We start from the raw sequence: 12,905 nt of genomic DNA, 5'->3' as shown, positions 1-12,905 counted from the left end.
TTCATGCGCAGACCCACTATATTATGCAGAAACTCACTATATCATTCAGACTCACACTATATCATTCAGACACGCACTATATCATACAGAAACTCACTATATCATTTGGACACACACTATATCATGCGAAAACTCACTATATCATTGAAAGACACACTATATCAAGCATAAACTCATTATATCATTCACACTCACTATATCATGCAGAAACTAAATCATTTTATATGTTAAAATATGTGTCATGATATATACTACGCAACTTAGGTCTTCTTGTATGTTAAAATATTTTAATTAATTCATCAACTATATTGCATATAATTTCACTTGATATTTTTCGTTAGTAAAATCTACTATATTATATATGAGTTCACTATATCTCTGTAAAATTCACTATATGAAGTTAATATCAATTACCAACCCAGTGCACCGGGTCCATTTGAGGTTTCTTTTTATATATTGGATTGGATTAGATCGAATTACTTTAATTATGCAAATATAGTTCCTCTATGATAATGTTATTTTAAACTTTTAGCTTTTCGGTTGATGATGTAGTTATAGTAGTTAGATTTAGGTTAGATCTTAGTGTATGCTTCACCTTCTATTGAATTTGTTATTTATGACGAAACTGTTTCGTCTCGCGCCCGACCGGGCGGATTTCGCCCAACCCAGTCGGGAGGAGCGCCGGTTTTTGCGGTACACGCGTTTTTCGATATTTTTTCGTTTTTGAGTTATCTTTTAGGATTTGTACGGGGTTCCTTATGATTATAAAGGGCTTCCTGGTGCTCATTATTATTGACACAACTTATGAAACACTTTTAGCCTCTAGAATTTAGGACTCCTTGTATTATTCTCTCTGATTTTCTCCATTATAGTGAAGAAGCTCTAATCACCCACCTGCGGACGTAGGTCAAATTTGACTGAACCACGTAAATCCTTGTGTTCTTTGTTTGTTCATCTTTATTGTTTTCTCACCTTTATTATTTTATTGATTTTCTGTTCCCCATTAATCAAACTAAAACATCCTATTTCCTAACAGAATTTGGATCGGATTTATTTTTTTTGTTAAAATTCAAGCTGATCTGTCTTCTCTATTATAACCACGTACATATTTAAGTTTAGATACAAGTTGCTTAATTTTTTTTTCTACATGTAAAATTAGAAATACATATTTCTTCTGTTTCTTTAGATGACCCATTTTGACTTTTGACACAAATTCACATACATGATTTTGACTATCTCTTGTGATTTGTATTTAAGTAAAAATATAGTCATGTGGCATCTTGTTTGTTTCAAATATCAACTTTTTTTGTAATCTTTGCTTATTGATAATTAAAGATATAAAGGTTTAAAATATTTATCCCACCAAGTGCGGCTAAAGAAAATGGGTCGAGTAAGGCTATTTTTTTTGCTCATTGCTAATTTGAAATCCTCCAAATGAGTAAAATATACTCAAAAGAAAAAGCCCGAAATTAGCAAAATATAATCTTGAATATGCCATGTATATCAATATATGGCACACCAATATATACTCATGAAGTCTTCTATCTTGCTAGTTGTGCATCATACTGGAATAGATGTTACTAATTACTATGATGACATTATGACAATAATTTATGATTCATAGTATGAGTTATGACTTTACTTTTGTTTGTTACAATAATCTAATAGGAGTGGAAAAATATAAAAGAAATAATGAACTTGATATTAACACATATTACAATTTTCAAAGCTTTGCATCTTCCTATAATAAAGGTGGGACAAAAGGTACAGCGTTGGGCTACAAAGAACCAACTAACAACAGGAATTCAAGTATATGGTAGGTAAAGTACAAAACAATTTTGCATCTTCCTCTATGTGGTGGATCTCATATGGACACTAGTGCCACTGCCGACCTATAGAAAACAAATAAATTAATTAACCAATTACCATTACAAGGCAATCGAGATATTTATGATTTATAGTTTTACCTTTCTGGCAAATCTTAATGATCCCTTTTGAAGTTGGGTCTAAAGTATCAAAGTCGAACATATGTAAACTAATTGTTGCTATTAATCATAAAGCTACTGACGAAATTTACAACGCATTGGATACTTTTTTTTAACATAAAGTTGCCATAATTTACTATGGGCAATGCTACATGACATCTATCCGGTAGGTAGTTAACTCACTAGAAATAGAGTATTAAAAAATTATTAGAACTGATGAGTTGAATTCCACTATTTATTTATTTCTATTAGTAGTGGGTTGTTGACCCACCGAATAGATAAAGTTTTTTCCTAGTAATTTCTACTTGATCCAGTTGCATTAATTTTCCGTCCAGAATGTTTAGGGTGATGAACTGATGATCAGAATTTGTGGTAAAGTTTATGTTCTTTGGTAGTAATTTTGCCTTACTTAAATTTATATAAATTTATTGGAGCTTAATTTTATAGCTTTATTAAAACTATTATGAACTTAACTTGCTTGAATTTCATCTTAACTTGAACATAACACAAACAAAATCTTCTAACTCGCTATTTGTGAATAATTAGACAAGTTAAAATGACCAAGTGTTCTAAAATGCTATTAAAATTCTAATGTCTTTAAGAGGACACTTTAGGAAGAAAAACTTATGGATAGAAATTATACGATATATAGATACACTTTTCCGGTATCGTTGATTTAGGTTTGTCAGTTGATGCCTTGAAACTAGGCTAAGGAAGAAGAATAATGTGAAGTTTGTTGTTCGCTCGATCGATCGGGCGAAGTTACCCCACCGGGAGCCTGGAATGGCTCGACCAGGCTATGACCGGGTGAGCTGTGTTTTCCCCTTCGTGGTGTTTTCGACTCTCTCGCCTGACCGTGCGGTTTTACCCTGGCGACGTGTTTTTTTCACGTTTTATTATATATTTTAAACCTAGTTTTTAAGCCGTCATTAGAGTTATATTAGGAGACTTTTCTATGGTTTCATTAGGGTTTCCTTATGTTATAAAAGGACCCTTTAGTGAGCAATCGTTTGACACACACTTTTAGCCTCTAGTATTTTAGGACTTCTTGTATTATTCTTTTTGTTTTTCTCTATCATAGTGAAGAAGCTTGAATCCCCCACCTGTGTATGTAGGTATATTTTGATCGAACCACGTAAATCCTTGTATTTTCTTGTTTATCTTTTTTTTATTGTTTTTCTCGTTCTTATTATTTCATTGATTTGTTCCGCATGAATCAAATACTACAACACCCTTTCCTAACAAGGTCTCTATTAATTTCTCATTATGGGGGTACCGTACCATAATTTAGCTTTACTCATACCACCACACCACAATATTATCCATAGAAAGACTCGAAGAGAGAGCTATTCATACCACCACATTATAACTTGAGCGTAACTTAGGCTCTGTTTGGTTGGATGTAAAATATTTTCAATGTAAATTGGTTTTTCATGTAAAACATTTTACAATGGAAAATTCAAATGCAAAGCTAATTTTCCTTTGTTTGGTTCAATGTAAAAAAAGTTATGAAAAAGAGAAAAAATGGAAGGGGAAGTGAGAGAATGGATAAGAGGATAGTAAAAAGTTGCTAAGAAAGAGAGAGGAAAATGTGTTTTCCCTTATTTTTGAAAGGAAAATGATTTTCACCTAAAGCTCCCTTGATGGAAATCTTGTTTTACACCCCTTATCAAACCAAACAACGGAAAATGAAAGGAAAAGAAAAACTCATTTTCATGGAAAATATTTTACATCCTACCAAATGGAGCCTTAGTTAGAGAGAGTTACTTCTTTCTACAAATATCTTTAAATTACGCAAGAACGAAGACAGATTGTCAATTATCTTAGTGCAATATTCGATCAAACACTTTGCAAAAGCACTACCACAGCATAAGAAAATTGAGTGCAGTACTACAAAAACGCCAGACTAAAAAAACAACAGAAATAAGACAGCAACATTATTCTTTATTCACTGAACTTATCATAATACAAAACTTCAATCTGTGACAATTATCACTTCTATGGCACTTGAGCCATATATTACATCCTACATGGAAAAGAATACTATCTTTTATACTAGTACAAATTTATACAGTATACTTGAAGAAAATAAACTAAGCCTAATGATATAATGTTCAGCTCTATTTAAAAACCTAGCTGATGGTATCAAATATGGATTTAAATTTATGAAACCTAAATATATACAAATGATAATATAAGAGCTTGATTATTTGTTACATTACATTGCATGAACAAACCTCTCTTTATGAACTTTAGAAGCTGCTGCTAGATTTGAAGAGCTTGATTCATTGAACTTATGTAACATATTGATTAACATACGCGCCTTCTTACTAGCATGAGCACTCCCTTCGGTAACAAGCCCATACAATGAAGGCATGATCGCCTGTTCCTTGGCTAACGCCGCGATCACTTCAGGTCCACCATTAGTACACAAGGACGATAAAATCGACACACAATATTCTTTTCCAGCTTTGGAAATGGACGATTTTAAGAAGTTAATGATTAATGGCAAGGTCGATGTTTGCAAAATCGCGATGCACCCATCGATCTTCTCAGCCAAACAAGCTAAAATAGCTAAAGAATCAGCTAGAAGGTCTGACCTTTCAATGGATGTGACAAGATCAACTAAAGTTGGGATGATTCCAGCTTCTAGTGCTCTTTCATGGTTTTTATGATACAATAGAAGCCCGAAAATTGCAGCAATAGCATTCTTTTTACCACACATTGTCCCATCTTTGATGAGGTCAACAAGACCAGGTATAGCTTCTCTTGTTGAACCAATCAATCTTCTGTATTTTTCAACTGCTGAAAGGTAAAAAATTGTGGCTGCTGCAATCTGCCTTGATTCGACCTTCATTCCTCGTCGAAGAACTGAGATAATTAGCATTAATCCGCCTTCTTGAATGATTGATTTCTGCCCTTTGGAATGCTTGGATAGCTTCAAAAGAGCTGCAATCGCGTTTTCTTGTGTATTTGGATGAGTTGATGTAAGAAGATCCAATAGAGGAGCGACATTACCAACTTCAATTAAGATTGATCTGTTGAAGATATTCGATTTCGTCAACAATCTGATTTCATAAGCTGCCTTGTTCTTCTGCTCATCTGTTCCATAATGAAGTCTCCCAGCAAAAAATTGAGCTAAGAACCTCATGCTTACTCTAGAAGCTGGACTAGGCGAAACAACTGTCCTCGATAACTCCTTGCTTTTTCTTGCTGATTTCAATATTGAAATCCCATTATCTGAGCAAAACTGCTGTATTATCTTCTTAAGAGCTGAATTTGGTACTAATTCTGTACTTTCAAGCTTTTCCCCTGTTTTGGGGCAGAGTAAATGCCCTGAATTCAGCCATTTTTCAATTGATGCTCGATCATATGTTTGCCCAGTAGATATTGTAACTGGATCCATCATCAATTCAAGTGAAATCGGGCATCGAAAATCTTCGGGATTCAAGCAATTTAGCATCTCTCCTGCTAATTTTGCTTCTGATTGATTGATTATTTGCTCATCCAAAGTGTCGAAAATTACTCCCCTGCAGTAGCTCATCAACCCCAATAAGCTACTAATCAAAGGAATCTCTCTTTCCTCCTCTTCAACCTTAATCATCTCTTCTTCCAAAAACTTGACTTCATTGTTGCAATCTCCCCAACTATGAATCCCCAAGTAATCAAGAACACGTTTTATCAATCCTTTTTCGGGTTCGAACTCGTTCTCGAACTGGTTCAAGATTAAAATCACCCTCTCCATGGCACATTGATCAGTTAGACCGACCTCGAGCTTCGATTTTTGAGCTTGTTGTGAAAGTAATTCCACTAATTCCTTCACTTCACTGCAGATTTCCAGTGAATTGAATTGAAGTATATCAAGAGCTATACCAACTGAACCAATCAAAACCCGGAATTGATTAGCTACAAATTGTGATTTCATCAATATATAGAGCCTAGAACCTTCCCTGGTACAATCTTGTAGTAAAAATTGCATCTTTTGGAGAGCAAAATGAAGCTCAGAAAGACATAAAATGAGGGATTTGGTGAAATATGATTGGTGATCACGGATTTCTTCAAAGAAAATTTGGAGGATACCCATTTGTCGAATCACTTCCCGGGAAAATTTTTTCTGAGAAGGAAAAAAATTGGTTCTGAAAGTGGTGATTTCATTAGAGAGAGTGATCAAAGAATTGAGAAGGATCACCGGTGAAATCGATTCACACGGACGGACCGCCGGGAATTTAAGAACCCGGCGGTTATCCGGATCGATTTTTCGAATCATTTGTTTGAGTTTACAAGTTGAGAAGACGAGAGATAGAATGGAGAAACAAAGAAAAAAACAGAGGTGCTCTGTTTTCTTATTTTTCCTTGATAATAGCTAAAGAAAGGAAGATATAAAAGCAAAACATGAGAGAGTGAAATCTTGTGTTGGCGGTATTTTTAGGCCAACGAGGTAGTTAATTTATCCGTTCCTTTTTAGATTAAAAAATCACAGAATTACGTCGGATATTTCCTAGTACACGTGGCGACCGACAATGCGTCAAATACGCTGAAAACGAGCTGACACGTGTGAGTAGACACGTGGGGAGGTGATATTGGCGGGGAGTTTTATTTCTAGGATCACGTAAACGATGCCGTTTTACTGGGTTTTATAATGATGATGTAGGGGTTGGACCCACAATGTGACACGTGGGTGTTTTACATAGAGACAAGTTGCATAAATGGTTCGTAGGAGGAAACTAGTAAATGGGAAAAGGGTCATGGGAAGAAGCATAGAGGAAGGTTGAGTTTAATTTCGTGATAAGAAGTTGTGGGAGCATATTATTGGATGTCAAACACGCAGACTTTTTTGCTTAACTGAAAGTTCATCATGGTTATAATATTTCTAGGTCTTAATGTTCTAATAATTGAAATTGACTATGAATTTCCTACAATTGTAAAGTTTGACTTTTTTTTTTTAACAAAGTTCTTATCAAAGAAAAGTACATAGTGAAATATGGAGTAGTTCAACTCTAATCTTATCTTATTAATCTAATATGTTTAAAAAAAATTCAAGATTAGTGACAAATGAAAGTTAATTAGTATGCTTTAATTTCAAGTTTGGTCAGTCTTTTATAATTATTTATGTTTTTATAGTTTTAGTAATATAATGTGAATACTGAAAGGAATTTTTCAGAAAATGTATATATATAAATAAAAGGATGTTAAAATGTTTCGTTATAGAATGATTACAACAATAACAAAAAAGAGTTCTTCCCTCCACTCCTACCTTGGACCTTGGCACCTTAATTCTTAATCATTTTCAACATAGATGGTGGTGGTGGTGAATGTGAGACTGACCTGCATGAAAAAGGAGATTATATGATGATGATGGTGAATTGGTGATGGAATGAGAAGGGTGAAGGGGATGTTGATGGTGATGGTGGGGGAAAAAATAGTGAGGGTTAAAAGGAAAGAGGAGTATTAGTGGGATTTTCTTTTTGTTGTTTTTGTGTGGATGGAAATCAATAGACATTCCCACTCATATGAGTTTAGTCTTAGATTGAATATAAACATGAATTGAAGGTGTAATTGCAAGATAGCTTTATCTATTGTCAAGTAGTTTTAGGATATAATATCACTATACTTGTCTATGTTTAAGATGAAGAGGATTGAAAGATCTTTTACATGCTTTATTGAGCACATAGTTATATAAGAAAATAAGGTAGCTAGTGAACCATATTTTTGTTAGTTGTGTTGAAAATAGGTGTGAATAGAGATATATGATAAAATTGAAGTGACTAGGATGAGTAACTTATTTAAGGAGATAAAAAAAATTTATATGATCCCACTCTTTATTTAATAAATCTATAAATAAATAGGACAATTATTGAAATTAAAAGACAAAAAGATGTGTAAACCTTTATGAAACAAATGTAGTACTAAATATAGAATTTGTATATTATTATTATTATTATTATTATTATTATTGTTATTATTATTATTTGGTGTATATATTCAAAGCATGTTACCCAACATTTAAATTACTTTAGGATGATTTGGACTTTGCAACCTTGCTAAACTAGGGATTATTCTTAATAACAAATCCTAAGTAATACTACTTTTTTTGGTATAAAGGTGATTATTACTATTATCATTATCCTTTTGTAATTAGGGGTTTTGCTCCTCTCTTTCACCCAAAAACAAATTAACCTTTGCAATCTTCATCATCATCACCATCCTCCCTAAAAATTCATAAATTTCACTATATCATACTCCTTCCTTTTCTTTTTAATCTATACACTTACACTTTTTACGCATATCAATGCAAAACTTTGAAAAAATATATATCTTTAGTTTTTGTATTGTAAAAATTATAAGACATACATATCCATAAACTACATAATAAGATCAATCTAACAAGATCTCACATGACTATATCTTTATTCACGTATAAACTACACACGAGGGTGAAAGTACAATTTGTGAATAGTGTAAAATGTCAAAGAACAGAGATAGTACATTTAGAAATTTTAACTCAAATAAATTCACTTAAATCAGATCAATGAGCTGTAATTTTAGGTCCACCAATCACCATGCATTCAAATAAATCAAAGCCTCATTAACTAACCTTTCAAAAAGAGAAAAGCTTATTAACGAAAAATGAAATGTTCCATAATTGAGAGACGAAGAGTTAAGGAACTACAGATGCATGTGCTTGTTTGGCTGTTGGTACCTATTATGCATATTCTTTATTGGTGAAAATTTGGCATGCATGTTGGGTTGATTTGATTAAGTATAGGATGTCAGTTCGATTTCAGTACGTGAAACAGCAAACACAATCTAAGGTTTCATTGGATACTTTCCTAATTTAATTTTCTACTTATTATAAGGTTCCAATTTGCAGGAGATTATTACATTAAAAAGACATAGCATGTTGGTAGACAGTAAACAGGACAAGTTTAATCCTCATCCTATGATTTAAGAGAGAATAAATTATGTGCACCAACATATTGATGTTTATATATGGCCAAAGTTTGTCTTCAATTTGCCTATTATATATTAGTTCAATAGTTATAATTAATTAGCTTGTAGATACATTTCTCCTGAAGAGACAACTTTCTTTGGAGGCACGCTTTGTTGGTATCAATAATTCTATATTATCTGTATATATAAGGTCATTTGGTTAGATGTAAACATACACAATTTCTGAGAAGTATTCATTTCTTTAATTAATTAAGAGTTATTTTGTTGGATGTGTGTAGAAAACTCTTAGAGCATGTTCTCTTCGGCATAAAACAGCTGAACTGAACTGAACTGATCTGAACTGAATTGAACTGAACTGAACTGAACTGAATAGTGATATGTGAGAGTAAAAGTATTGTCAAGAGCTGAACTGAACTGGTCTGAACTGATTTGAACTGATCTGAACTGATATGAATTGAACTGAACTGATATGAACTGAACTGAACTGAATTGAACTGAACTGAACTGAAAATAAGCTGGGGAGAACAGGCCCTTAGTCTTTAATTGCAAAAGAAAAAAATACCAAAAAAAGTAGAGAGGATTAGCATAAACTTTTTAATTACATCGTAAACTAGTATTGGCACATGTATGGAGGTCTGTAATCTACTCTTAATTCCTCCTAAATAATAGGTGGTTCCCATGATTCTCACCATAGGGTTGGGTTCTAATGATAACTCTTTTATGGTGAGAACCATTTAGAATCAGCAAGAACTACATAAAATGAGCAAAATAAGTAAAAAGAAAAAGAAAGAGCAAAATTATAAAATGAGTAAACATTAAATGAGCAAAGATGTAAAATAAGCAAAAATATGAAATGAGAAAACGTAAATTGAGCATAAAAAAGTTAAATGAGAAAGAACGTAAAATAATGAGCAAAAACGTTGCGAAATTAGCATAAAAATGTTAAATAAGCAAAATATAAAAAGAGCAAAAAAGTTCTGAAACGAGCAAAATCTTTGTAAAATGAGGAAACCAATAAACCACATAATTTTCGAGTTAAATATCATGAGTAAAAATTAAAACGAAAAGGGAAAAGAATTTATGTGCAAAGAGTTAATAGAGATAATCTAAATAATAATGTATGTGCCGAATACTGTACTGCGATGGATTTGTATTTAACTATGGCAGTTATGTTTGTGTAATTGTGTCTAACTCTATAGTGAACGACACACAACAATTGTACCAATCATTTTTCTTGGGACATAATTTGGAAACAAATATTTATCGTCCCTACCGATTATTGTTTTTGATTTCTATCTTTATGGTCGTTACATCTTCATGTATCACCATCAAATTGCGTGGTTAAACCAAATGTATACACCATAAATGAGCTTATGAGTTATGACCGCAGATCAAAGAAATACGAAGGGGTGAATTTGGAATGTGGAGATGTGGTGCCAATTTAAGCCACTCGACTGATATAAGTTTCAGGCCTAGCTTTTAATGGATCACCTACCTTATACTATTGCATGCCCATAGATTTAAGTAAATTCTCACAGTGTTCCACATCATGTGACAATTCTTTTTCAATTTCAGATTGAAACGGTTGGAAAATAGGATAAAGAACAGCGTAAGCGCAAAGTTTTATAGTAAGTGTTTTTGTCATCATCGGAATTTTTTGATGTCACTAGATGACTAGCTATTCTCTATACACTGGCAAACTCTTAATATTAATAATTAACAATTCAGTCTTTTTTGCCATCTAAAAATAACATATCCTGTTCTAGATCTAATAAAGCCATGTTATTTTGCACTTATTTTCAGTTCAGTACAAGTCAGTATAATTGAGTTCAGTTCAGCTAAAATAAGTTCAAATCAGCCAAAATAAGTTCAGTTCAATTCAGTTTAGCCAAAATAAGTTCAGTTCAATTCAGTTTAGCCAAAATAAGTTCAGTTCAGTCTTGTCTAATGTTGTAATTATTATTTTTTATTTTCAATATTACTATTAATATTGTTATTATTATTAATATCTATACAAATATATTAAAAGGCGTGCGTGACAATGTATATACGCCACGTGGCATTGCTGTTACTCCACTAGAATTGTCCAATATGTACATAAGTCGTGTCAATTAACAAAAGTAAAATTAGCTTGCAACAAGATTTGAACTTGTGACCTATTGCTATTATGGTAATTTTTGGATTTGGATAGGTATAATTGTAATAATCATACTTCTATTTTTTTCGACATATTATATTGCTGTAGTTTTATTACAATTTCCTCTTTTTTTGAACTAGATGCTTTATTTGTTTTGCCTTTTGCGCTATTTACAAACTCAATTTTCTCTATAGATATAAAAAAAAAAAATCATTAGCATGTAAGATATTGAATTAGTCTCATTGTATTTTTTTTAAAACATATTAATTTTTTATAATTTTAAATAATGAATATTTTAGATATTAGTAATCAAAGCTGTTCATTGTCAAGTATGCAAGTCAACATGAAGCATCTCTTTAAGACTAAGAAAGTATCAATTGAAGACATAACACCTAACATGAGGCATGTGTACGATGTACTTTTTTTTTTGGGGACCTATTGGGAACTTTTTGGTAAAAAGAATGACCCTACTAGACCAGTACCTCTTGCAGGTCAGCCACCTAACTACATAGGTCAACGCTTGAGAGTAGGAGAATATAAAAGTATCCCAGTTCCCAAGCATAGTAGGTGATGGAGTGTGAACTTGTGAGCTTAATCACAAGATGAGTTCCCCACCACCTCCACTAAAAGTTTGGTTATGTACTTGTTATCACCATCAACATCGAGAACTTTTGTAATTCATTTGTTGGGGTACTAGTATTAGTGTATTTCTAACATAACCGACCCATGTATTGGGTAGCACTAACCAACTAACCAAGTTTGCTTGGTGGAGGTGGTTGGGAACTCACCTTGTGACTTGAAGGTCACAAGTTCGAACCTCACTACCTACTTGTGCTTGGGAGTAAGGATTTTCTTATGTCCCCCTACAATTAAACGTTAACCTGTGTAGCTGGGCTGACTTACCTCAGCGAGGTGCTTATCCAATAGGGTTGTTCTTCTTGCCAAGAGATCCCCAGTGAGGGCCAAAAAGAAAATGTATTGGGCAGCGCTAGTGAACTAAACTCACTTCATGACTTCCTGTCACTAGTGGAAAAATAAGTAAGGGCTGCGCTAAAAAACACCCTTAGGGCTGCGCTTTTTGACAGCAGCCCTTTCAATAGCAGCACTTCACTTTTTGAGTAGGGCTGCGCTTTCAATAGCAACACTTCACTTTTCAAGCGCAGCCCTTCACAACGAAGGGCTGCGCTTTTTTGGTAAAAGTGTAGCCCTTCCTACCAAAAAAAAAAAGAATTTTTTTGACATTTTTTTACTCATATATTAATCTCACATTTTCTGAATTTTAACATTTGCATTAAACTTTAAAGTAAACCATCCAAATCCAAAAGGGGAATAGGAAATATGATCAGGAAAACTAAAACTAAAACAGGAAATCAAAAAATGTTATCACATAGAGAATTCTACAATGCAGCTAAACGCAAAACAAAAAAAAAAGAACGAAACGAAAATGAAAAAAAAGAACAAAAACTAATATACAGAAGAGAAGAAATTATAGATCTGAAAATACAAGAACATTAATCAAAACAAAGACTAAGAAATTATAGATCTGAAAAGTCAAAAACTGCCTCCAAACATTGACCTAATAATGTTTAAATACGTAAAACAAAACCCTAATACATAATTAAGGAAATAATAAAATTCAGAAATACTTAAAATGCCTATTTCGAGCCTTAAACGAACTCGTTGACCCTTCTGAATGTAAAAAAGGCTGCGCTTTTTCTACAAGCGCAGCCCTACTAAGTGAAGGGTTGCGCTTTTCTTCAAAGGCGCAACCCTTCTGTAATGTAGGGTTGCGCTTTTGAAGAAAAGCACAACCCTTCATTAGTAGGGTTGCG

The 12,905-nt window shown here is 33.1% G+C and overlaps 1 protein-coding gene across 1 annotated transcript; it reads right to left on the bottom strand.

Annotated features, from left to right (window-relative positions):
• Positions 1–3,909: 3,909 nt before the first annotated feature.
• On the bottom strand, positions 3,910–6,413 carry LOC104894251 (U-box domain-containing protein 19). Its single transcript, XM_010680438.4, has one exon. The coding sequence runs from the start codon at positions 6,250–6,252 to the stop codon at positions 4,204–4,206; it is 2,049 nt and encodes a 682-aa protein (XP_010678740.4). The 5' UTR covers positions 6,253–6,413; the 3' UTR covers positions 3,910–4,203.
• Positions 6,414–12,905: the final 6,492 nt, after the last annotated feature.

The sequence above is a fragment of the Beta vulgaris genome, chromosome 5, assembly GCF_026745355.1.
Source record: "Beta vulgaris subsp. vulgaris cultivar EL10 chromosome 5, EL10.2, whole genome shotgun sequence".
Lineage (NCBI taxonomy): Eukaryota > Viridiplantae > Streptophyta > Magnoliopsida > Caryophyllales > Amaranthaceae > Beta > Beta vulgaris.
The sequence above is the reverse complement of the archived record's forward strand: the minus strand, read 5'-3'. Positions and strand labels throughout refer to the sequence as shown.

Excerpts from the sequence above, each read along its gene's own strand:
- LOC104894251 (XM_010680438.4), bottom strand. The coding sequence starts at position 6,252 with ATGATTCGAAAAATCGATCCGGATAACCGCCGGGTTCTTAAATTCCCG.